Source organism: Suillus subaureus, assembly GCF_016647635.1.
Source record: "Suillus subaureus strain MN1 chromosome Unknown BJ212scaffold_9, whole genome shotgun sequence".
NCBI lineage: Eukaryota > Fungi > Basidiomycota > Agaricomycetes > Boletales > Suillaceae > Suillus > Suillus subaureus.
Genome location: NW_024538565.1, coordinates 479,382 through 500,793, shown reverse-complemented (window position 1 = coordinate 500,793; position 21,412 = coordinate 479,382). Strand labels below are relative to the sequence as shown.

Sequence of the window (21,412 nt, the reverse complement as noted above, 5' to 3'; positions counted from 1 at the left end):
AAATGATCAACGACCAATTGATAATTGGGCACGCGGAGGACATAAGGAAAACATAAAGCGAATAGCAAAATGCTTCATGGCGACAACAAAAGTGATACTTACGTAAAGACTCTTAAAAGTATGTTTCTCCTTTTTGCACTAAACCTTAGCACTTTAAGTTAGATTCCACGGACTAAAGAGTTGTTACATACTCTGACAAGCGACCGCCATCATGGCTAACACCACCGTCAAGGGCGCAATTGCCATCCATGGCCAAAACCCTCAGGCGAGTGTTTGCGGTACACGTTTTGATGATAGCTGACAATAGCATAGTTTCTAGTGGAGACCGTTATCCGTAATCGAATATGGGAATCAAACTATTGGAAGGAGCATTGCTTTGCTTTGACTGGTGTGTCCACCGCGTTTTCTAAGACGTCCAGCTCATCCTTTTCAATATAGCGGAGTCTCTTATCGACCAAGCCATTGCGCTTAGGTGCATCGGAGGTGTTTATGGCAATCAGCGCCCTACGGAGTTCCTGTGCTTGCTTCTGAAATTGCTTCAGCTTCAACCGGAAAAGGAGATATTGATAGAATATTTGCAAGCAGACGAGTTCAAGTGAGCATTATCATATGTACCGCCTGCTGATTGCTGATGCAAGTACTTAGATATATGAGGGCATTGGCCGCCATGTACATACGAATGACCTTCAGTGCAGTGGAAGTGTACGAGCTTCTCGAACCATTAATGAAGGACTTCAGAAAGCTTCGATACCGCGACATGGGTTTGTCGATCTTCATTTTTTTCGTTGGTATGCGTCTTACATCTCAACAGCAGGGTATTCACTAACTCATTTTGACGAATTCATATATTCGCTCCTCACTGAGGAACGAGTCTGTGACATCATTCTTCCCCGTAAAGCCAAGCGCTCGATACTTGAAGAGAACGGCGAGATTGGCCCTCGGAAGAGTCGTTTGCTTGATGCTATGGAGGGCAGGAGTGAACATGGTAGTGACAGGAGTCGTAGTTCCAGTCGAAGTAGGAGTAGGAACCCCAGCAAGAGCTCATACCGGTCACGGAGCCCCAGCGTTAGTAGGAGCAGAAGTCAATCTCCGTCAGAGAACGGTCGATACGTATCGAGGAGTCCTTCTCGTTCTCCATCTCGTTCACCCGACCGTTCACGCAGTGGAAGTATGTCTCCAGATAGGATGAACATCGAACCCATGAATGTATTATAATCTACTTAGCATGTCTACATCTTTTTGACGCCCTTGGTATCGAAAGTTTGGTCCTTGAAAGAGAGCAACTGCTTGGACAGTTCCTTCCATCGCTCCTCCACTTTTGGGTTCTTCTCAACAGCTTCAGGAGAAAGATATCCTCGGTTGCGCCAGTTGGTGTACCACACTTGAGGACATTACTTTTAGAAATAATCAAAGTTGAGGGAGGGAGACTCACGAATGTCCGTACGACGAGTCGGTGCTGCTGAAATACGATCTGCACGACCCTTGACACAATCACGAAGAGCCAATGGGTTGTAGTATTGGCAGAAAACACTTCCTCCAACGGACTCGACCGCTTTGATGGCAGTTTGAGATGCACGAGAAGGAGTGATGTGAATAGGCGTTTTCAAAAATGGAGCATTCTACATGACAATGAGTTGTACTAGAAGGATGCCTGAGAATAGAAACATACATCGCCCAGAAGTTTGATTCCATCGTGTACATTATGAATGCATCCGCTCAGCAACAATTCGCGGGCTGTGATAGGGTTCTCAGGCGATGATTGTAGTCGACCTTGGTCAATCCAATGCTGTATCCGGTCCAGATTAATGGGGGCGTACACCTTCCGGTTGCTTAACGGACCTGTCAGATGGTTATGAAACTAGCTGGAATAAAGAGCACTCACGGATTTACAAAGCCCTTCTTCGGGAACCTCTTCGTAATCGGTGTCTGACCACCCTCGAATCCAGCTTTTGGTTTGCCATTGCCTGCGCGAGCCTTCTGACCCTTGTGACCTCGTCCGGACGTTCCTCCGCGACCAGAGCCTTGACCTCTACCAAGGCGTTTTTGCTACCAAATAAAGTATTAGAAAATGTTGCATCAGAAACGATGACAGTGCCAACCGCGTGCTGTGAGTTTGGTCCGGGCGAAAGATTTGACAGTGTTATTCGAGCCGTCCTTGAGCGGAATACGGACGACATGTCCGCTAAAAGTAGAAGTTTAAGCAGTGGTTGTCTCTCGAAAATTCCCCGTGGCCGACTCCCACGTCCACGCTTATGGCATGCGTAAGACATTTGCCCTGTGGTTGTAACTTTTTCATGTTCTTTTCGTTCATTCGTCATCCTAAAGCCTAGGAATCAAGCTTTTCTGTTGACATTCCTCTTTGCTGAAATTTCTGCATCCCAATTCTTGGCCTGCGATTATTACTCCCATTACACTTACGCGTCTTGGGTTCAATTTAATTAGGCTCTGCTCACTCTGGCTATTTGCAGTTCGAAATGGATATATTTCTGCACAACTCGGCGCGCATCTGTTGTGTCCCACGTGCTCGACGAGCTCAATGCCCTGCTCATGATGTTGGATATGCTGTTGAGCCATATTCAATGTATAATTCATGTCCCGAATTGCATCCACATGTCTACGCAACTGCGAAGGTCCTCTTTCTGTTCCTGGCTCCAGTCCACGCTGTATTTGCATTTCACCTCTTTGCGGTTCAATTGAATGCAGTGCCACTGCCACATTTGATAGTTCTTGTCTTTACATTGGTGTTGGAACGTTGACGAGCAGGGTGCAGGTGTTTGGATGCGCACATTTCGAATTTGAAATATACTTACAACCACCGCACTGTCTTTAGCCGCCATTTCCCTCTCCCACTTGTTCACGTATCCTCTGTTGCTTAATCTAACTTGCGGCTGTGTTACAATGTGATGACCCTCTGTGGTTTCACTATCTCGTGCACTAGGTGGAGCTCACTCTGTTACATGATTATTTGTTATTTGGGTGATCCCTCTTCGCTCAACTCGTGTATACAGCTAATTTTAAGCCGTGTGGAGCCGTGGTCCGTAATCTTCTGCGACGTTTATGACAGTCTGGTCGTCACCACCTTACGTCTTCCGGGCACACTCCGAGTAGAGAATGGGGGCAGTGAAATTAGTGGCCCTGAGTAAAATTGAGTTTGTGCAGAATATGGCTTTATGTACTAAGGCATGGCGCTGGGGCCGACAGCCGGAAAGCCAGACAATTGTCGAAGCCGATTTCGTTATGTGCATTATTAAAAGATGCTAAGAGCTTCTAAGGGACTCCTAACTATGGAAGCCTGGACACTCGTGCTCAATTACCCAGCTAGAATTACCATATATAGGCTATGCTTCTGCAGGACCACAAATACCGCCAACGTGAATAAGAAATAATATTATGTACTACATGTGTCAAACAAATGTATAACAGAGATTTGCTGTCCATACTACTACACCAAGCCTACTAGGCAGAGCACGAGTGTCCAGGCTATAGATGGACTGCTGTGAGGTCAATAAAATACTACTGCAAGAAATCAAATCAAAAAATATCAACAAATGTCAGTCACCATTTGTCCATCTCATCCACATCACCATCTGAGTTGTCAGAAAACTCCCATATGACTAAACCATCATGGTCCAGTCCAACAATGTCTTTATCAATGCCACTCATGGTTTCAGACTCATCATCATGCACAAGACTCTCTAGCTGATGCAAATGCTCATCACCTGCATAGATATCAGCCTCTGTGTTCAACATGTGAGCCACAAGTGGACAGATAACATACCAAGGCCAAGTCTACCACCCACCCTGCCCATATAGTATGTGCTGTTATTCTCCTCATCATAAAGCAAGTCCTGGTGGTTCTCTAAAAGTGGGAGACCTTCTTCAACATCTTCAATAGCAGATGGTATCTCCTTGTTGACCTGCAGCATGTCAAGTAATTGTAGGTACATATCCCAAGCAGACTGCCTTGTGACTGATGGGCAGCCCAGTTCCTCATAGCAGCACTGTATAAGCTTCCCAAATGATTGTGGCACAAGATTGAAGACAGCATGAGAATGATCAATATATAGATTGTGTATGTGATCTGTGAAATAACAGTAAGAACAAACAGAATGAGCACACATGGTTTTGCTTACTTTAAAGTCCAGGGTGCCAAAGTTATTAGCTGACTGGTAGATGAGGTTCAGTACACTGTGGGGGAGAATCTTGTTTTGGTCTCACCTCTTTCAGGTGTTATTCACTCAGTCCTGGTATGTGTCCAGCTCCTGCTGCAACCATGGTATAAAAACCCATTGAAACACCATCCTAAAGCTATTATCAGACTTGGAGTGAGATAGACAAGTCAGATACATACATTTGGAGAGTATTATTGCTATTGTACTAACCTGACATTACTCCATGGTCCAAAAGTGACTCAAATCCTGGTGTGAACTGGCATTGCATTTGTGACCATGTTATCTTGAGCATTACATTTTTCTTATTATACATCCAGTGATGCTGCAAAGTACCCTGTAGCACAGGATCATGCCATTGACAGAGCATAGTATGTGTGTTGGCAATCCCAAAATTTTCTGACCCAGGGTCACTCTGAGTCACCATGGGCATATCTAGTAGTAGGTAGATTACAACATCAGTGAAGAACCAAACCAGAAAGGAAATACTTACACCCAAGCATATCAAGTGTGTTGAGGTAATAGCTGAGGATCAGCTGTGGGTTCCAGTTCAAGTGCCAAACCCTCATCCACATGATCCTACCTGAGAACAGCTTGATGCCAGTATGGAGGCTGAGACCATACCTAAGCCACTTATCATGTTGATTAACTGTGAATATATTGTTAACTCCCACTGCCCAAAATCACCTCTTTCAAAGGTGATTGGCCTTGTGCTGGAGGACAAGGTCTGGCTTGTATATAGCAAAGTAAGAAGTTACCACATTCCTACAGTACAAAAAGATACAACAGTTAACAATTAAGATATGATATTTATGAACATACTACAATACCTGGCTATGCTCATATTTTGTTCATGAAACAACAAGCTTACCATTTCATGCACTCCAGCTTGTGGATAAGTTAGGTGCAGACCAGTCATAGTCTTGTGGATGGTATTGACAGTATGATGTTGCTAGCACATTCTTTGAAGGTCCATGCCCTTGCGAATCTTGAGAAATGTTGTGAGTCTAAGTACAGTGTCAGAATGTGAATACATTGAAGGGATGGTGAAACTTGAAGAGAGAACTAACCCAAGACCATAACATGATGTATCAAAGTGTTTCTGCAATTCTGCAACAATTTGCTTATCTGTCTGACATGCCTTCCAAAGGCAAAGGATGTATGGTTGAGTTATATCCAAAGGTGCTAATTTGATGTGAGTTCAGTTAGCAGTGTTGGTCTAGAACCACATGATGTACATGTAGGTTTCCATTGGTTGGGCATAGTGACAGGGGGGATGCTAGAGTGACAGGGGAAAGAGTAACAAGGGTACAGGGAATGCTAGAACAATGGGGAACATTAGAATGAGGACATCTAAGGTGAGTATATAGGTATTTAAGCTAAGCATGTACTCTAACTCCAAGTCTGATGTGACAATCATGTTGACTGTTATGATAATATCCAGCTGTTTGGCCTCTATTCATTTTCCCTCTCTTTCACCCTTGCTGGACTCTTTCCTCTTTGGGCAATTGCCCCTTTTCTCTTTCTTGATTGTTTCACTGACCATTCTGTTAGTTGTACCATGTTACTGGCTCATCCAATGACTCACTGACCCTATGCCCTTACTACCCAACTGGTACCTTTTACTTACTATGATATTCTGACTCATCATGACTCACCATGACTCATGTTCCCTTTACCCTTACCGCTCAACTGGTACTTTCTACTTACTTTGGTATCTTGACTTGCTATGACTTGTTCACCCTCTACCCTTACTACTAATATGGCAGACCTGCCCTTATCCCTTCCAATGGTATATATACCTCTTGGGTAGCACTTGTACTCTCTAACTTGAATCTACTTGGTTCATACTGCCTACCCTTTGAGCCCTAAGCAAGCTCTCCTCTTTAGCAAGTACTTTCATTGGAGCTTGTCACTGCCAATGTCTCTAGCCTTGTGAAGAGAACAATTGATGACTTACCATCATAATCATCAATAATCAATCATAGCCCTTGCAGCTAGATTAATTGCTGTGAACTTGTACCTACAAATGCTCACTGGTTGCAGTAGGCTTGGTGTGAGCCCCAATTCAAGTTCTCTGTTACTCACTCACTTCATTTGCTTGCTACAAACTTAGCTTGATCATAACATTGACTCTAGCCTGCAAATGGTAGTTTTCACTATACTTTTCTTGTTGTTACTTTCCCTAGGTTATGTTCGCATTTTTGCTGCTTATGTAATCATCTTCCCTTTACCTAGGACTCTACAGTCACTACTCAGTTTTCCCTTGTCTCCAATTCTTGGTTGCTCCCCATTCACTTGGGTTATTTAGTAGCATCCCCTAGTTATAGCTTCCTAGTTATAGCTTCTTCAGCTCGCTAGCTAGCTCCTGGAACATAGTTTCTGTCTTTGGCTTGAAGTGTCTCCCTTTCACTCATTTTATCTCTTGAGCTTGAGCCTAGTCCATTGATTCCCTTGGGTCAAACATTCTTGCTTGCAGGTGTAGCAGCTAGGCAGAGCATTTACCATTATACTGGCTAGGTACTTTCACTAAGTGTCCAGTCAGGTTGTGTCTTTTACACCAAGTTGGATAGAGTTGGATGGATAACCTAAGGACAGATAAGTTATCCCCATTGAGTCTTTCACTGCCACTCACTGCCCTAATTCTATAGAATAGCATTGTCTAAGTTGAATGTATTGTCCAAGAATGTTGTCCAATGCACTCACTATCTTTCCCACTCTAGAGTAAACCCTTCTCCCAACAAAGTTTCTTCAAGTTCATGAAACTTATCTTGTGAGATCTGCTGCTCATCCTGCCAAGCTCATACACTAATCTTTGTCACTTGATTCCCCACTCTAGTAATTCCTTACTATGCTAAAGCTTCTTCAAGTTTGGTGAAGCTCATCTTGTGAAACTCCTACTGCTCCTCCTACCAGTACCTTCTGTCAGATGATCATTTTCCCTTTCATGTTGTTTTGCAAGTCCTCATTTTTGGAGCTTGACCTGCTCCTCACAAGCCCCTGTGCACAATAAGCACTCTTTAGGGAACAGTCTTCCATCATGTGTGCCCTGCACTCTCAATGTGACTTTACTGGTGGTCAACATTCCTGGTTTTTCAAAGGATTAGTATGTTCTCTTAACATTCTTAGCTATTGAATTTTATTAACTTGTCATATTTAAGCCATGCAGCATCTCTGCATCTGCACTACTGCTACTATTCACAGTCCATTTCACAGTGCCTCTCATTCCCATGGCAGACCCTAACAATGTCATTTGTCAGTTTACTGAAGACACTTTTGCTGCCAAAGATTGGATCTGTGAGCAGCCCTCTTGTCATGCCTAGATCAACAAAGGCCAACCTTATCACTACATGCAAACAATTAAACCTGGCAAAGCAGGGCATCATGTACTATATGTAGCCTGCTATGCATTGTATCAGACAGTCTGTGACATCAATGAAGAGACCCACAGGTGAGTTGATAATGTATATTTTATCACAATGACACAATCTAACTACTAACTACTAGTAGCAGCATCATATCTGACATCTAGTGCACCTGCACCATCTACTGCAGCCAGTAGTTGTCAGCCTAATCCTCAGATGATCCAGCAGTCAGTGAATGCTGCCCAAAGGAAGTGTAAGTCATATCAATCTTTGTATGATAGGACTTGCACTGACATTATCACAAACAGCAAGCATTAATCCTCCTCCTGTTGTGGCAGTTCCTGACTGGATTAATGCCACTATGGGTCCACTGCCAATCTCTCACCACCATGCAATCACTGGCCCTGATGTAGTTATCCCTACATCTTGGCAGGGGTTAGCAGCAGTGCCAATACCATCAAGGCTTACCAATGCTATTGGATATTCATTGCACCATAAATCTCATATACAGGAGAATGTCTCAGATGGGCTAAAGCTGCCTATGCTAATCCTGGTATTACACTGGCTATGCTGGCAGCTGAAACTATTTCTCTCAAGATTTCAGCTGTTCATGAGGCAGGGGGGCACAAGAAATCAAGAGACATATCAATTGGAGTACAGTCTTTCCTTAGTATGCTCTCTTGAATGTATGCTAATGTATTTTTATCTAGAATATCTGTGAAGGCAAGAAGGACATTGATGCCTACATTGATGCTCCAGGTCTTATCAATCTTGCTTTAGAGATGGTGCTTCCTAAGCTATGTGCTCTTGGTAGCATATTTTCATGGTGTGATGAGGAGTTCATTGTACAAGACTCTGGATGAGTGGACTTGTCAATGCACCAGCCATTAATTCTGTACTTCTACTCACAGTGTCTGTAGCCAGGCCAAAAAGGCCCCAAAAGTTCCATCAAGGGCCCTACATTCAAGATGAAGCAATTTTCCCTCATGGTGGTCATTCTAGAGCATCAGTGGACAGAGTTTGAAGATTAGCAAGAAGATAATGAGATGGTATGCTTATGTATTGTACACTCATTGTCTATGCTAACTTACACTCAATTATACAGGCTATTGAGTGTTTAGGTCAGTCCTCTAATGCCAATGGTGCTATTGACAATGTTAATACCAAGGATGGTCATGTATCAGTCAAGGACACCTCATACTTGTACTTAGCAGATGATGCACTGTCTGCAGTCCAGCTCCCTTTATGTCACCCAGCACTTGACACAGTGGCCAGTGCTGCACTCCCCTCATTACATGAGACAAAGTCCCACTTGCTGGTCCCCACTACTACCAGCATCTTCATCAAATGAATGCATGAATGTGCAAGCAGCTCTAGCACAATTTCACCCCCTCACAAAGTACAGGTACCTCCTGCATTGTGTCTGGATTGTGATCATCTCAGGGAGGCCCTTAAGATTGGTAGAGGTGCTGACTTGAATATCAAACAAAGTATGTTACAGTCCTTTAGTCTATTCAATGCACTCACTATTTAGTATCAGTCTCCAAGTTTCAGAATGAAAATATTCATTTTCACTTGATCCCTACCTGACCCCTCAATGAGCTCTTGAAGTGCACCCACTACCACTTATTCTCAGTAGATAATGCTGATTCATTTGTTGGCTATGTGACAATTGACCTATCCATTGAAGGCCATATTGGAATTGGCAGATTCAAAACAGCATACCAAGGATGGTTGATACTAATGGTGCCTCCTAGGTCTGGTCTGGGGCCATGGGCAAGTCACAAGGTTGTTGTGAAATGTTCATTCAAAAGAGTGTACCCTCAAGACATGCCTGCATCTAGCACAGATTACAGAATTGGATGCTTTGCACCATCTGATGAGCTGGCCAAGCTGTTCAGAGAAGCAAATGTCCTATACTGGGCAAAAGCTTTGTTAGATCTTGTCTACAATTTCATTGACCATGCAATTGCAGATACATCTGATCCTTCACCATTTAATATTCCACATGTGCAGCTTATTGAAGCCAGCCTTGCACTATCATACCCTCAAAGCAGTGGCAAGTCTTCATTAAAGACTGTGATGATACCATGTAGAGCTTTCCTCCTTGAGGAGGTTATTGAGGGTGAAGATTTCACCAAGTTTATTCATAATATGGATCCTGACCCACTGCTTGACCCAGACAAGGATGGGTATGACTTTGTGCTGTTTTTGGCATTCATGCAGCATGTCCAGTATGTGAAGACAGGTGGGTTAGTCTTTATATCTGATTATCAAGGTATATGCTCCAGGTCTATGACCCAGTATTCTATATTCTCAGTGTGATTGATATGGAATTGAACAAGCAGTATGAAGCTACTGACTGATCCACAAATCATGATGCACTTGTCTGTTAGCCAAGGCAAAGATATATTTGGGGAGGGCAACATTGAGAAGGTGGTCAGTGTTACAGTTTCTCTTTTTCTTTCACCTCTTCACCTATTTCACTAACACTTCTTAGACATTCTATTATATTCCATCATACAATTCCATTTCTATTTTCTGATTCGCTATTTACCTTCAATCTCTGATTCATTTATTAAAGCTTCACTCTAATACCTTTATATATACTCTCTCTCTTACACTTGTACCCTTTAACTTGACCTACACAGACCAGGGCCTGCAATATACTGCTTAACTCACACGACTCATGAATAGGTTTACACTTTAGATCATTTATTTCCATCTAGTCATTCTTATGAATGCTGAGCATAACAAAAGGTCAAGTTACTCCACTACTGTGTGGTTCCCTCAAACTCATGCCCAGAACCAGAAACCATTTCGACCATTGCACCGACTCCTCCCAGTTTCACCTGGGATGAACAAAAGAATGAGTTTTTCTGTCTTGACACCAAAGGCAACAGATACTCTCTAGACCAGTGGGCAGTGTACTATGCTGACCAAGCCCTGAAGAACAAAGTTTGGAATTTCTTTACCCAAACTTACAAACGATCCACCACTACTACCATGCCTAAAGAAATTGGCAAGACCCCCTCTCCTTTCAATGGCAACACCTGCCTTGTTCAAGGATGGACCCTCCAAGTTGAGGCCTACCTTGACATGAATGACGAAGTATATGACAATGATAAGAAAAAAGTTATCTTTGTGCTTAGCCTTATGACCAAGGGTGAAGCCACCAAATGGGCCAAAGGCCAATTGAAAGCTGCAGTAGCAGCTAAGACTTACGGAACCTGGGAAGATTTCACTAAACAATTTAAATCTACCTTTTTCCCAAAGAACATTGAACAGACTGCAATCTGTCACATCTCCACTCTTAGACAAACCGGCAGTGTAGCTGCATATACCTCATTATTCTGCACCATTCTCGCCGATACCAGCATCAACAAAGAGAACACCAAGATCATGTTCTTTAGAAACAGCTTAAAGCGTGAGATTACCTCTGCTATTTACGCCTTTGATATGACCCCTACTACCATCGAATCATGGCTGGAGAAAGCCTTAGATGTCAAGGTCTGAAGGACCTTAACAGCACCTCTGTCCTATACCAAGGCACGCAACCCTTATGCCATGGATATAGATAAAGTAGAAATAGACGAAGAAGACAGTGAGAAGAAGATGAGGAAAACTTACCTGACTCCTCAAGAACGGGAGTGAAGGTGCAAGGGCGGCCTTTGCTTCAAATGCAGCAAGAAAGGTTAGCCACAGACTGCCCTAACCATCCCATGGTTACAACCAACACCAGGAAGGTAATCAAGGAGTCATCTGACAATGATTACAAAGAATTTCAGGAATGGAAGGCATTTAAAGCATGCCAGATGAAGAAAAGTGGTAAGAAGCCAGTTAAGAAAGATGAAGGTAGCGATGAGGAGGATTTTGCTTAAGGGAGCCTGCACCAGTGTCAGACACTCCCAGAATCAGACTAGTAATACAATCTGTTGGCAATACTAATTCTATTTGTTTGCCTTTAACCATCAGATTGAACAAGTTCCCAAAAACCACTGTAGCTGCTGCTCTAATTGATTGTGGCACAGAAGGCCAGTTTATCAATGAGAAGTTCATACTTAAAGAAAATATTCACATGCACAAACTTGAAACCCCAATACCTGTGCGTAATGTAGACAGCACATTAAACAAAGCCAGAAGAATCACATGGTACTGTGAACTTTCATTTTTGATCAAAGATGTCCCTATGCAGAAGCAATTCTTTGTAACCTCTCTAGGAGGAGAAGACGCTATCCTGGGAATGACTTGGCTAAAGAAAGAAAACCCAGATATCGATTGGACTAATCAAGAAGTCCACTTAAGGGAGCATACCCTGAAAAAAGCAACCATCGAAGAAGTCAAAGACAAAGATGTATTTTACAATGTGCTTGAAGAACTAGAAGATGAATGGGACCCTGCTAACAAAACTCTCCCACACCTTTTAGATCCCATCAATGACAACGACGATTTTTATACCTATATCCGGAAAACTGACAATATCTCACAGACACTTGCCCAGGACACCACTAAACCAAAGAAGACTTTTGAAGAACTCATACCTGAAGAGTTCCAACAATATAAAGATGTATTTGGTGATGTAGCTAATGGTACCCTTCCTCCAGAATGCAAATACAACCACAAGATTGACCTCAAAGAATCCTTCGAACCACAGAAATGCAAAATTTACCTGCTTAATGCCAAAGAAGATAAGGCTATGAATGATTTTATTGATGAATATCTAGCCACAGGGACAATCATTCCTTCTGAATCCCCTCAATCCTCCCCCTTTTTCTTTGTCAGAAAGAAAGACGGTTCCCTCCGACCTTGCCAAGATTATCGCTACCTGAACAAACACATGGTTAAGAATAACTACCCTTTACCGCTAATCTCTGATCTTATAGATAAGCTAAAGGATGCCAAGATCTTTACCAAGATAGATATCAGATGAGGATATAATAACATACATATGAGAAAATCTGATCAATGGAAGGCAGCTTTGCTACTTCTAGAGGACTTGTTGAACCCACAGTCATGTTCTTTGGAATGTGTAACTCACCCGCCACCTTTCAGTCTATGATGAATGACCTGTTTGGAGACATGATCCAGGAAGGATGGATTATTATATACATGGACGACATACTCATTTTCTCTAGAGACAATGAAACCCATCGCATCCGAACCCATAAAGTACTTCAACAACTCCATGATAACCTCCTCCACCTTAAACCTGAAAAATGCACATTCAATGTAATGGAAATTGAATACCTTGGCATGATTATCAAACCCGGTTCTATGGCTATGGACCCTGCTAAATTAAAGGGTATATCTGAATGGAAGACTCCCACAAAAGTGAAGGAAGTCCAATCATTCCTCAGATTCACTAATTTTTACCAACAGTTTATTGCTGATTATTCTTCGATTGCCAGACCCTTAATTGATCTAACCAAGAAAGATGAAGGATTCTCTTGGACCACTGAACATGAGGAAGCTTTCAATAAGCTGAAATGTATCTTTACCTCATCCCCTATTCTTCAAATACCCGATAAGAATTCTCCTTTTGCTATTGCCACTGACACCTCACTATATGCAACCAGTGCAGTACTTCTCCAAAAGAACAATAATGGAGACTGGCTTCCTTGCTCCTTCCTCTCTCAATCCTTTAACCCTGCTGAATGAAATTATCAGATCTACAATAGAGAGCTACTCACTATCATCTGAGCTTTGAAAGCCTGGAGACACTATCTCCTCGGATCTCCCTTCCCTGTCCTTGTACAAACTGACCACAAGAACCTTCAATATTTCAGAGACATACAAGACCTCAACCACCATCAAGCCAGATGACAGACATTCCTTTCACAATTTGAACTCCAAATCCAACACATACCTGGTAAAGAACTTATTATCCCAGATTTACTTTCTCATAGAACAGATCACCTTCCAGATGTAGATGTCAAAAAGGACAATACTAGTATTCAACTTTTACCTGACTCTTTATTCCTTAATGTTGTGGACACATCATTCACTGACAGACTACATATATCCTCTGCCATTGATCCTGTAGTTCACACAGCGCTTCAAGCACTTACTGACTCATCTATTCCCCCTCCTCTCCATTTGGCTCTTTCTGATTGGAAATTGAGCCACAGAATACTTACTTATAAAGGACTTACTTACATACCCCCTGGAGATCTCAGATGAGAACTCACTTCCCTCCATCACAACTCTCCCACCACTGGACATCCTGGATGTTTCAAAACCCAAGAACTCCTCTCTCACAATTACTGGTGGCCTGGACTAGCCACTTTCATAAAGAACTTCGTAGACAGTTGTTGCATCTGCCAACAGAACAAAGTAAACATGCACCCATCTACCCCCCTCTTTCCCCTATTCCCGCTCCAATCTCTAATCAACCCTTTGCCCACTGTTCAGTAGACCTGATCACAGACTGACCCCTTTCCAATGGCTTCAACTCCATTATGGTTGTGGTTGACCATGGACTTTTGAAGGGGGTAGTTTTCACCCCTTGCCTTAAAACTATAGATGCTGAAGGCATCGTGAACATTTTCTTTTCCAAAGTTTTCTCTAGATATGGACTATATGATAAAATTATCTCTGACCGCAGACCTCAGTTCACTTCCCAATTCCAGATTGAACTCAGAAAACTCCTTGGATACAAGAATTCCCTTTCCACCACATTTCATCCTCAAAGTGATGGAGAGACTGAACAAGTTAACCAAGAACTTGAAGTCTACCTTTGGATCTTTTGCTCTAACAACCAGATGGGTTGGGCACCTATGTTACTACTTGCTGAGTTCATCCATAACTCATGACATCATTCTGCTTGTGGCACATCCCCCTTCTACCTCATGATGGGTTATCACCCACATCATCTCCCTGACCTTCATCCGAAATCCAATATCCCTAACATAGAACAACATCTCACTATTCTTAACAAAGCACATGATGAAGCACTAGCTGCTCATGAACTCACATGCAATACCATGCATCAATGAATTACATCTAAATTTGTACCATTCTCTAAAGGCAACAAAGTCTGGCTTGAAGCCAAGAATTTACACCTCAGATACCCTAATTGGAAACTTGCTCCAAAACGAGAAGGACCATTCACCATCATTGACATATTATCCCCTATAACTTATTGACTTGCCCTACCCACGCAATGGTGCATCCACCCCGTCTTCCACACCACACTCCTTTCTCCTTATAAAGAGAATGATATCCATGGCCCTAATCATATTACACCCACACCTGATCTCATTAATGGTGAAGAAGAATACAAAATAGAAGCCATCGTCAGACACCAAGGCTCTTCTTCTAGATGCCAATATTATGTTAAATGGAAAGGATTCCCAAGTTCCGAGAATGAATGGATGAAAGAAGCAGAACTAGGTAACACTTCTGAAACTCTCTTTTCTTATAAACAATCACATCATCTTCTTTGATAGTAGTCGGTGCCTACCACCCTTACAACAGGGGTCATGTTACAGTTTCTCTTTTCCTTTCACCTCTTCACCTATTTCACTAACACTTCTTAGACATTCTATTATATTCCATCATACAATTCCATTTCTATTTTCTGATTCACTATTTACCTTCAATCTCTGATTCATTTATTAAAGCTTTGCTCTAATACCTTTATATATACTCTATCTCTTATGCTTGTACCCTTTAACTTGACCTACACAGACTGTCATATCCCACAATCCAGACCCACGTTCCATCATATTCCCACGCCTTCCGAGCCTACATCCAGACCCCACATCATATCCAGCTCATTCCAAGATCCCCTTCCACTGTGCTCCACACCTCAGCAGGATCGACTATGCTCTGGATTTACCCCTGAGCTCCGGACCATCGGATCCTCACTGCTAGCCTGATCCATACAACCCTATCCTGTCCACCCCATGCGCACTTCATCCAGCAAGACATCCAGACTTCACCTCATCTCAGATTCCGGAACTATATCCACCTTCTTGTATTCCGGTCCTGTATCCACCTTGTCTTCCAGATCCCCAGATCTCCGGACCTATTCCCACCCTCTGTCCGATATCCTGCGCCTATCCCCATTTAGGCATTCTCTGCTTTCCGGCTTTCGGTTACCTCTTCTTCCATCTTGCTTATTGATCCTTGTACGAGTCTTCATCTCCGAGTTCATTTACTTATGTTCTGTCTTACTTACTAATGTGTTTCCACATGCTCGTACATAGCCTTGCTCCTTTGCTTACTGATCCCCTCAGATATTGTTCAGTATACAACCCCTGTAGATACTCCTGTAGTTCCCTAGTTTGAATATCAACTTAGACTTGCCCAATCCTCTCTTGGACTTTGGTCCACCTAAGTCTGTCCTACCCATCAGGCCTAGGGATTGATTCCCTAGGCCAGAGCTCCACCTTTCCAGCACTTACCCTCTTTCTGGACTTTGGTCCACTTCCTGTCTCTCCAACTCTACCTTAGGGTAGTCTACCTCTGTTTGTTTCTACATCGGACTTCATCCAATGTAGCCCCTATTCCTTCTGGGCCTCCGGACCTCCTGTCCCTTGTACCTCCGGGCATCCTGTCCATTGGACGTTCCACCCTCCGTACCTTCGGATGTTCTGTCCTCCTGTCCATTGGACGTTCCGCCCTCCGTACCTTCGGATGTTCCGTCCTCCTGTCCTTCAGACATCCTGCCCTCCTGTCCTCCTGTCCTCCTGTCCTCCTGTCCTCCTGTCCTCCTGTCCTCCTGTCCTCCTGTCCTCCTGTCCTCCTGTCCTCTGGGCCATCAGACCTCCTATCCTTCCATCCTGTTTCCTGTAGAAGTATCACCTTGCAGTGGGAACTCTCCTGAGCACTTCCTGCATTCCTCCAGAACTCTCCTGCGCTCCTCTGGACATTTCCCGCGCTCCTCTGGAAGTCCTCTAGCGCTCTCCAGCAGAGTAGCCAGCCACCGGAAGTCCTCCGGACTTCGTCAGACCATCATCAGACCTCATATGAAATGAAGGGCACATACTCGGGTAAGGGGCACAGCGTACGAGCTGAGGCCAAGCCCCTCTGAGTCAGTCTCTCTCCCCCTTGAGCAACATGGTTCTTAACACAGACCAGGGCCTGCAATATACTGCCTAACTCACATGACTCGTGAATAGGTTCACACTTTAGATCATTTATTTCCATCTAGTCATTCTTACAAATGCCAAGCATAACAGTCAGTGAATTTGAGAAACACCATGTTTGCAACATGTTCTGCAAATGGCCAGGATTTGGACTTGAGACACTTGGGGCAGAAGTAGCTTAGATTGTGCTATGTTTGGCTTGGGATCATGTTTTTTGAACATGCTACATTTAGCTGTGTTATTATGTAGGATGATTTTTTTGATATGGTGTTCAACAGATTGATCAATGTGAATTCAGAAATGGTTGGTCAAAGAGTGTCAACAAGCAAGGTAACAAATAGGTATGTCACTAGTCAACATATACAAATATGCAAGCATGGTGCTCGAGGTCCAGTTACCATAAGCAGCAATTTTAGCTGAGTAATTGAGCACGAGTGTCCGGGCTTCCATACCTAACACCGTTTTTACTTTTCCTGACTCCCATGATAAGTGGGGAAGTTCTGTCTCAGCGTCTGCAGCAAATGCACCCGTAGGAATCCGGCTGCCATTCAAGAATCCAAACTTATTTGGCTGTGATTTTGTCCAATAATTAAATCAGGCAACTGCAGGGGTAAACCCCTGGTGTTGCAGGGTTGCAGGTCCTGCACCCATACCCTCCAAGTGGGCCCTGATTTTGCCATGGGTGGATGGGTAAACAGATCACACAGCAACCCGTCAAGGGTATATGTGCGGGTCGCATGCAAATTCGAGCAGTTCGTTTTACAAAATGTAGAGATGTTTCAGGAGGACAAGACTGAGAGGCTGCTCCGCTGGCTTCGTAGCAATAGTGATCATATAGGTGATGTAAATCGTTCTGGAAGAACCCATCGATAGTGACCCCGGCGCAGGAGGAAAATTAGCCCGCCTCCTCGCAAGGTCGTTGCGTGGGATAAATAAACAAACAGGAACTACTGAGAGCATAACTGCTTAAAACGAAAGGTGCTCCCGAAAGCGATATTCAAAACGATGACGCTGATCGGTAAATGGATCCCAGAAGGAATCACGAACCACGCGCAACAAAGTAGACCTCGTCTATACGATAGAACGATGCTGATCTTCAGCGTCGACCTTGCTGGGAATGTCGCTATGGACCATAACCCGTCGGTTGACCGGCTGTCCATGCATTTTCTTATCTCTCGAAGCGTGTCGTCTATGAGTGCGGGACCGTCGATGGGCTTCCCACTGAGAGCCATCTTCGACCATGAAGGGCTGCGACGGATCAAGCGTACACGCACGGCACACCACCTTCTTCCGCGCCCGCAATATTTCTGTGGGACTACCCAGCTGTTGGCTAAAATATCGAGGATCCCAGAATGCGATGGACGTACCTCGTAGGTTTGACGTCGATCGTCAGCATCTCCCGCGCCCTTTCGGACAGTAATAGGGGATCGACCAATGTCTCATTGCCAAGGAAAGCTGTCATGATCCATCAGTGCGAGCACGAGGTGGACAGAGAGCACGTACCTTCAACGATACGTTCGCCTTGGTTGAGAACATGAGATGTCCACTGGTCGCCGAGTTCTTCCGGGGATAAATCATGCCGCCTGAAATTTGATGTGCAAAAATAGTAAACTCACCAGTGGCGTCTAAAAGGTAAACCGGGAGGAGGGCAGCCGCATGATCGCCACCTCCATTCGCGCTATAGATAGCAGGAAGAAGCTTGTTCTTCAACCACCGTATCTGACGCTTCGAATATTGCCTCGTCCCGTACTTCATTTGCTCCACAGCGGACGCAAAAACCTTCTCGGAGGGCTCTGCAGAAGCGAGATAGTCATGAAACTCTTTATATCCTAGGTCTTGTAAGTCGGTGTCGTAGAAAAAAACCGGACGAAATTCACCGATAGACTGATAGATGCCGACAGTATAATCAGTCTGCTGCACGGCTGATTCGTCGGAAGGCCCTGCGACGACTCCGTCAGGCGAACTGCATGCGGGGGAGGAAGCGATCGCTCGGAGTTCTTTGATTTCATTCAACAGCCCTTCCTGAACGAGCCTGTCAGTATGCGGTCGATCGATCAAGACCTTCCTGACCTTGATCATGTCGTCTACCCTTGCATCCAAGCGCTCATTCAAGATGGAAGGCTCGGCATAGAGCCAGAAACACAGGGTTCGATACCTGATGCTAGTTCGGTGAAAATGCCACGCCGCTGATAGGAGAATTCAAACCTCGGAATCAACGCCGTTTTAGACTGCTCGATGATAATTTCGCTCGGGGCCTTCCCGGTGTCTTTGATCACACGAAGGCTTCCCATCACTTTGCGCGTATCTCTCCAATGCCATCGCTGAGCGACTGGTTCGTCGAGCGCAGTGAGAAGTCTGTGCAGCAACATCGCATCCTGAGGGTGAGATGCTGCGGATGGAGGATGCTCTGGAAGCGCATTGAATAGCTCGAGGAGTTCGGGAGGCAAGTTGGCAATGGACTGCGCGACGGAATCCGATAACGTTTGCCCTGGAGTGGGCAGCCGATTCGGAAACATGAGATGTTGGATCCAATAAGATGTACCGCCGACAATAATCGGTATCATGTCCATCCGGTGCGTCTCGTCGATCTGCGATCAAGTTGAGACCGAAGTGACGGGGAGGATAAGCAGATAATTTACCGCCTTGATAGCGTCTTGGACCCACTGGCCCACAACGTACTGCTCCCCAGGCTGCTTGAAGTCCATGAGAAGGTGCTCGACTCCCATTCTTTCCGCGACTGGGACTTTGTTCGTGATCACGTCCATCCCAGTGTATACTTGCATGGAGTCGGCGTTGATGATCCTCGCGCCTCTCCATCCGTGTATTCCTTGAGCAATCTTGAGAGCCAGCTCGATGGACAGCTTGGACTTTCCGACGCCCGTGGTCCCACAAATCGTGATTATGGGTCTGAGATTTGACATTTCTGAGGCAGAAGCGGGAGATCTCCAGCATCGAAGGCTATTATCTATAATGTGTCAGTCGGATATGAGCCGTAGGGCCAGCTTACGTGGCAAAGACCGCTACCATCATTTTTCTAATGTTGTTAGCAAAACTCGGCAGTTTTGCAAACCGGACTAGTGGTAAAACTGGCTGTGCCTGTTCCACAGCAGAACTGGCAGGACCTGGCAGAACTCCAGGGTATCCCAGACTTGCGGAGATGTAATTCAGACCTGATAAGACAGTTTGCATTTGGTTTGGATTCCATAGAACATGAAAACCGACGTCCCTAAAGTAAGACGGCGCATGCTCCCTCGCGTCACTGATCAACGACAATATTTCGAGCACCTAGAACGAATTAAGATCAGCTCAAATCGCTACTACTGGAAATGCAAATATTCACCGCGCCCAAGGTCTGTATAGTACGGCCGGTTGAGACGTGTCGTGCTATGGGCATTGGGCAACGCCCAGCCTGAGCACAATGTGACACTTATATAAGCCCCAAACCCCCATGTCGGAAATTCCTAATTTAGCTTTCAATGCATTACAAAGCATTGAAAGGTTTAAATTCAAACCTCCGATTGAAATGGCTTCCAATAATAGAGTCGGTCTTGTAACGGCCATTGCAATCACGGTTGCAATGCCCATTGCAATGGTCATTGAAATCTGTTGTAATCAATCTTAGTCATTGTAATGAGTTGTTTGTACCCTGAGTCACGGTGAGCATTGCAACTGGTTGCGATGATGCCCGTCTCTTGCAAGCCCCTTTCTATCATCTTCTATTACCATAGTACTTTATCTTATCATTTCCTGGTGTTATCTTACCTTTCAGTTCCTATTGTGCTTATTATTAGTGTTATCATATTACATTTGTATGTGTATTATTACTTACCAGTTTTCTTATGCTTTCGGTCCTGTTATGCTTATTAGTTAGTTAACTGTTATATTGTATTAGGTTTGTGTTACTCACTTGTCAATTAAGTTTGTACTTGGTAGGTTTTGAATGCTTGACTATCTGTAGTGTTTATTGGCTTAAGCTTAAGGTCACATGATGGTTGGAATTTACTGTAGTAAAACTGTTAGACTAAATGGCCATTATATACATAGAAACTTTACTGTATATAATGGTTTACTTTACTGTTAATACCTATAAGGTATTAGTCTAAGTGTCTAATAAGCTAAGGTCACAACACTTTTGAGGGCACAAGTTTGAACTATGGCAACATCTTGTTAAGGTTGTGTGCTCAAGGGGGTCAGATCACAAGGGCTTGGCCTCAGCTTGTACACTGTGCCCCTTTCCCAAGTATGTGCCCTTAATTTCCGGGGGCTAGAATAGTCATCCAGAGTTTCCAGGTTTTGACTAGGGTGGACAATGGATGTCTGGATCTGAAACATGAGATAAATCCAGCAGATGTCTGGATGTTACTTGGGCAAGTGGATAAGGCTAATCTGGATGGATTCTGGATTAGAAACTAACAGGGGGTAGACTACCTTAAGGTAGAGCTGGAGATGTAGTCTAGGATGCAATCCTAAGACTTGGAATGTGACAAGAGACTTGGCTCAAGTCTGGAGGACGCAGGAATGAGCAGGAACTAAGATGATGTTTGAACTAAAGTATTTCCAAGAGTTACAGGAGGTTTATATACTGTAGGTATCATATAGGAATCAGTCAGCAAACACAAAGGCTATGTACAAAGCATATGCAAAGTCTATTAGTAAGTAGGATGGATCACCAATAATGCATATTGGAAATGAAATGTATGTAACAGATCAATAATTAGAAGGGAAACATAGTTAACCAGAGTCTGGAGACAGGGGAAGTCTAAATGGGGTTGGGCACTGATATAGA

General features: G+C 44.0%; 6 protein-coding genes across 6 annotated transcripts; 3 read left to right on the top strand and 3 right to left on the bottom strand.

Annotated features, from left to right (window-relative positions):
- Positions 1-211: 211 nt before the first annotated feature.
- BJ212DRAFT_1446038 (PRP38 family-domain-containing protein) lies at positions 212-1,215 on the top strand (the record flags this gene model as incomplete). Its single annotated transcript, XM_041338180.1, has 5 exons — positions 212-265; positions 313-388; positions 439-595; positions 646-761; positions 812-1,215. The coding sequence occupies 5 exons, from the start codon at positions 212-214 to the stop codon at positions 1,213-1,215; spliced, it is 807 nt and encodes a 268-aa protein (XP_041195171.1).
- BJ212DRAFT_1342060 (ribosomal protein L15) lies at positions 1,199-2,214 on the bottom strand. The gene is made up of 5 exons (XM_041335171.1): positions 2,100-2,214; positions 1,883-2,046; positions 1,670-1,829; positions 1,433-1,619; positions 1,199-1,381 (listed from the first exon to the last, which is right to left on the bottom strand). Exons 1-5 carry the CDS (start codon positions 2,175-2,177, stop codon positions 1,230-1,232), a joined length of 741 nt encoding a protein of 246 aa, XP_041195170.1. The 5' UTR covers positions 2,178-2,214; the 3' UTR covers positions 1,199-1,229.
- Positions 2,215-3,555: 1,341 nt separating this feature from the next.
- BJ212DRAFT_1478874 (uncharacterized protein) lies at positions 3,556-3,926 on the bottom strand (the record flags this gene model as incomplete). The annotated part of the gene is made up of 2 exons (XM_041339775.1): positions 3,556-3,737; positions 3,779-3,926. 2 exons carry the CDS (start codon positions 3,924-3,926, stop codon positions 3,556-3,558), a joined length of 330 nt encoding a protein of 109 aa, XP_041195169.1.
- Positions 3,927-7,604: 3,678 nt separating this feature from the next.
- Positions 7,605-8,397, top strand: BJ212DRAFT_1478873 (uncharacterized protein; the record flags this gene model as incomplete). Its single annotated transcript, XM_041339774.1, has 5 exons — positions 7,605-7,620; positions 7,680-7,787; positions 7,843-8,087; positions 8,132-8,188; positions 8,245-8,397. 5 exons carry the CDS (start codon positions 7,605-7,607, stop codon positions 8,395-8,397), a joined length of 579 nt encoding a protein of 192 aa, XP_041195168.1.
- Positions 8,398-9,229: 832 nt separating this feature from the next.
- Positions 9,230-9,712, top strand: BJ212DRAFT_1213851 (uncharacterized protein; the record flags this gene model as incomplete). The annotated part of the gene is made up of 1 exon (XM_041329276.1): positions 9,230-9,712. A coding segment is annotated over one exon (483 nt), but the record flags the coding sequence as incomplete, so codon positions are not given.
- Positions 9,713-17,697: 7,985 nt separating this feature from the next.
- Positions 17,698-19,547, bottom strand: BJ212DRAFT_1267456 (IPP transferase-domain-containing protein; the record flags this gene model as incomplete). Its single annotated transcript, XM_041330666.1, has 8 exons — positions 17,698-17,941; positions 17,994-18,081; positions 18,130-18,186; positions 18,243-18,455; positions 18,504-18,648; positions 18,697-18,781; positions 18,832-19,214; positions 19,266-19,547. 8 exons carry the CDS (start codon positions 19,545-19,547, stop codon positions 17,698-17,700), a joined length of 1,497 nt encoding a protein of 498 aa, XP_041195166.1.
- Between the last annotated feature and the right edge of the window lie 1,865 nt (positions 19,548-21,412).

Bases quoted from the DNA above. Each gene is read 5' to 3' on its own strand.
- BJ212DRAFT_1342060 (XM_041335171.1), bottom strand. From the start codon at position 2,177: ATGTCGTCCGTATTCCGCTCAAGGACGGCTCGAATAACACTGTCAAAT. The intron at 2,047-2,099 runs GTTGGCACTGTC...TTTATTTGGTAG, and splicing joins GACCAAACTCACAGCACGCG to CAAAAACGCCTTGGTAGAGG. The intron at 1,620-1,669 runs GTATGTTTCTAT...ATTGTCATGTAG, and splicing joins GAATCAAACTTCTGGGCGAT to AATGCTCCATTTTTGAAAAC.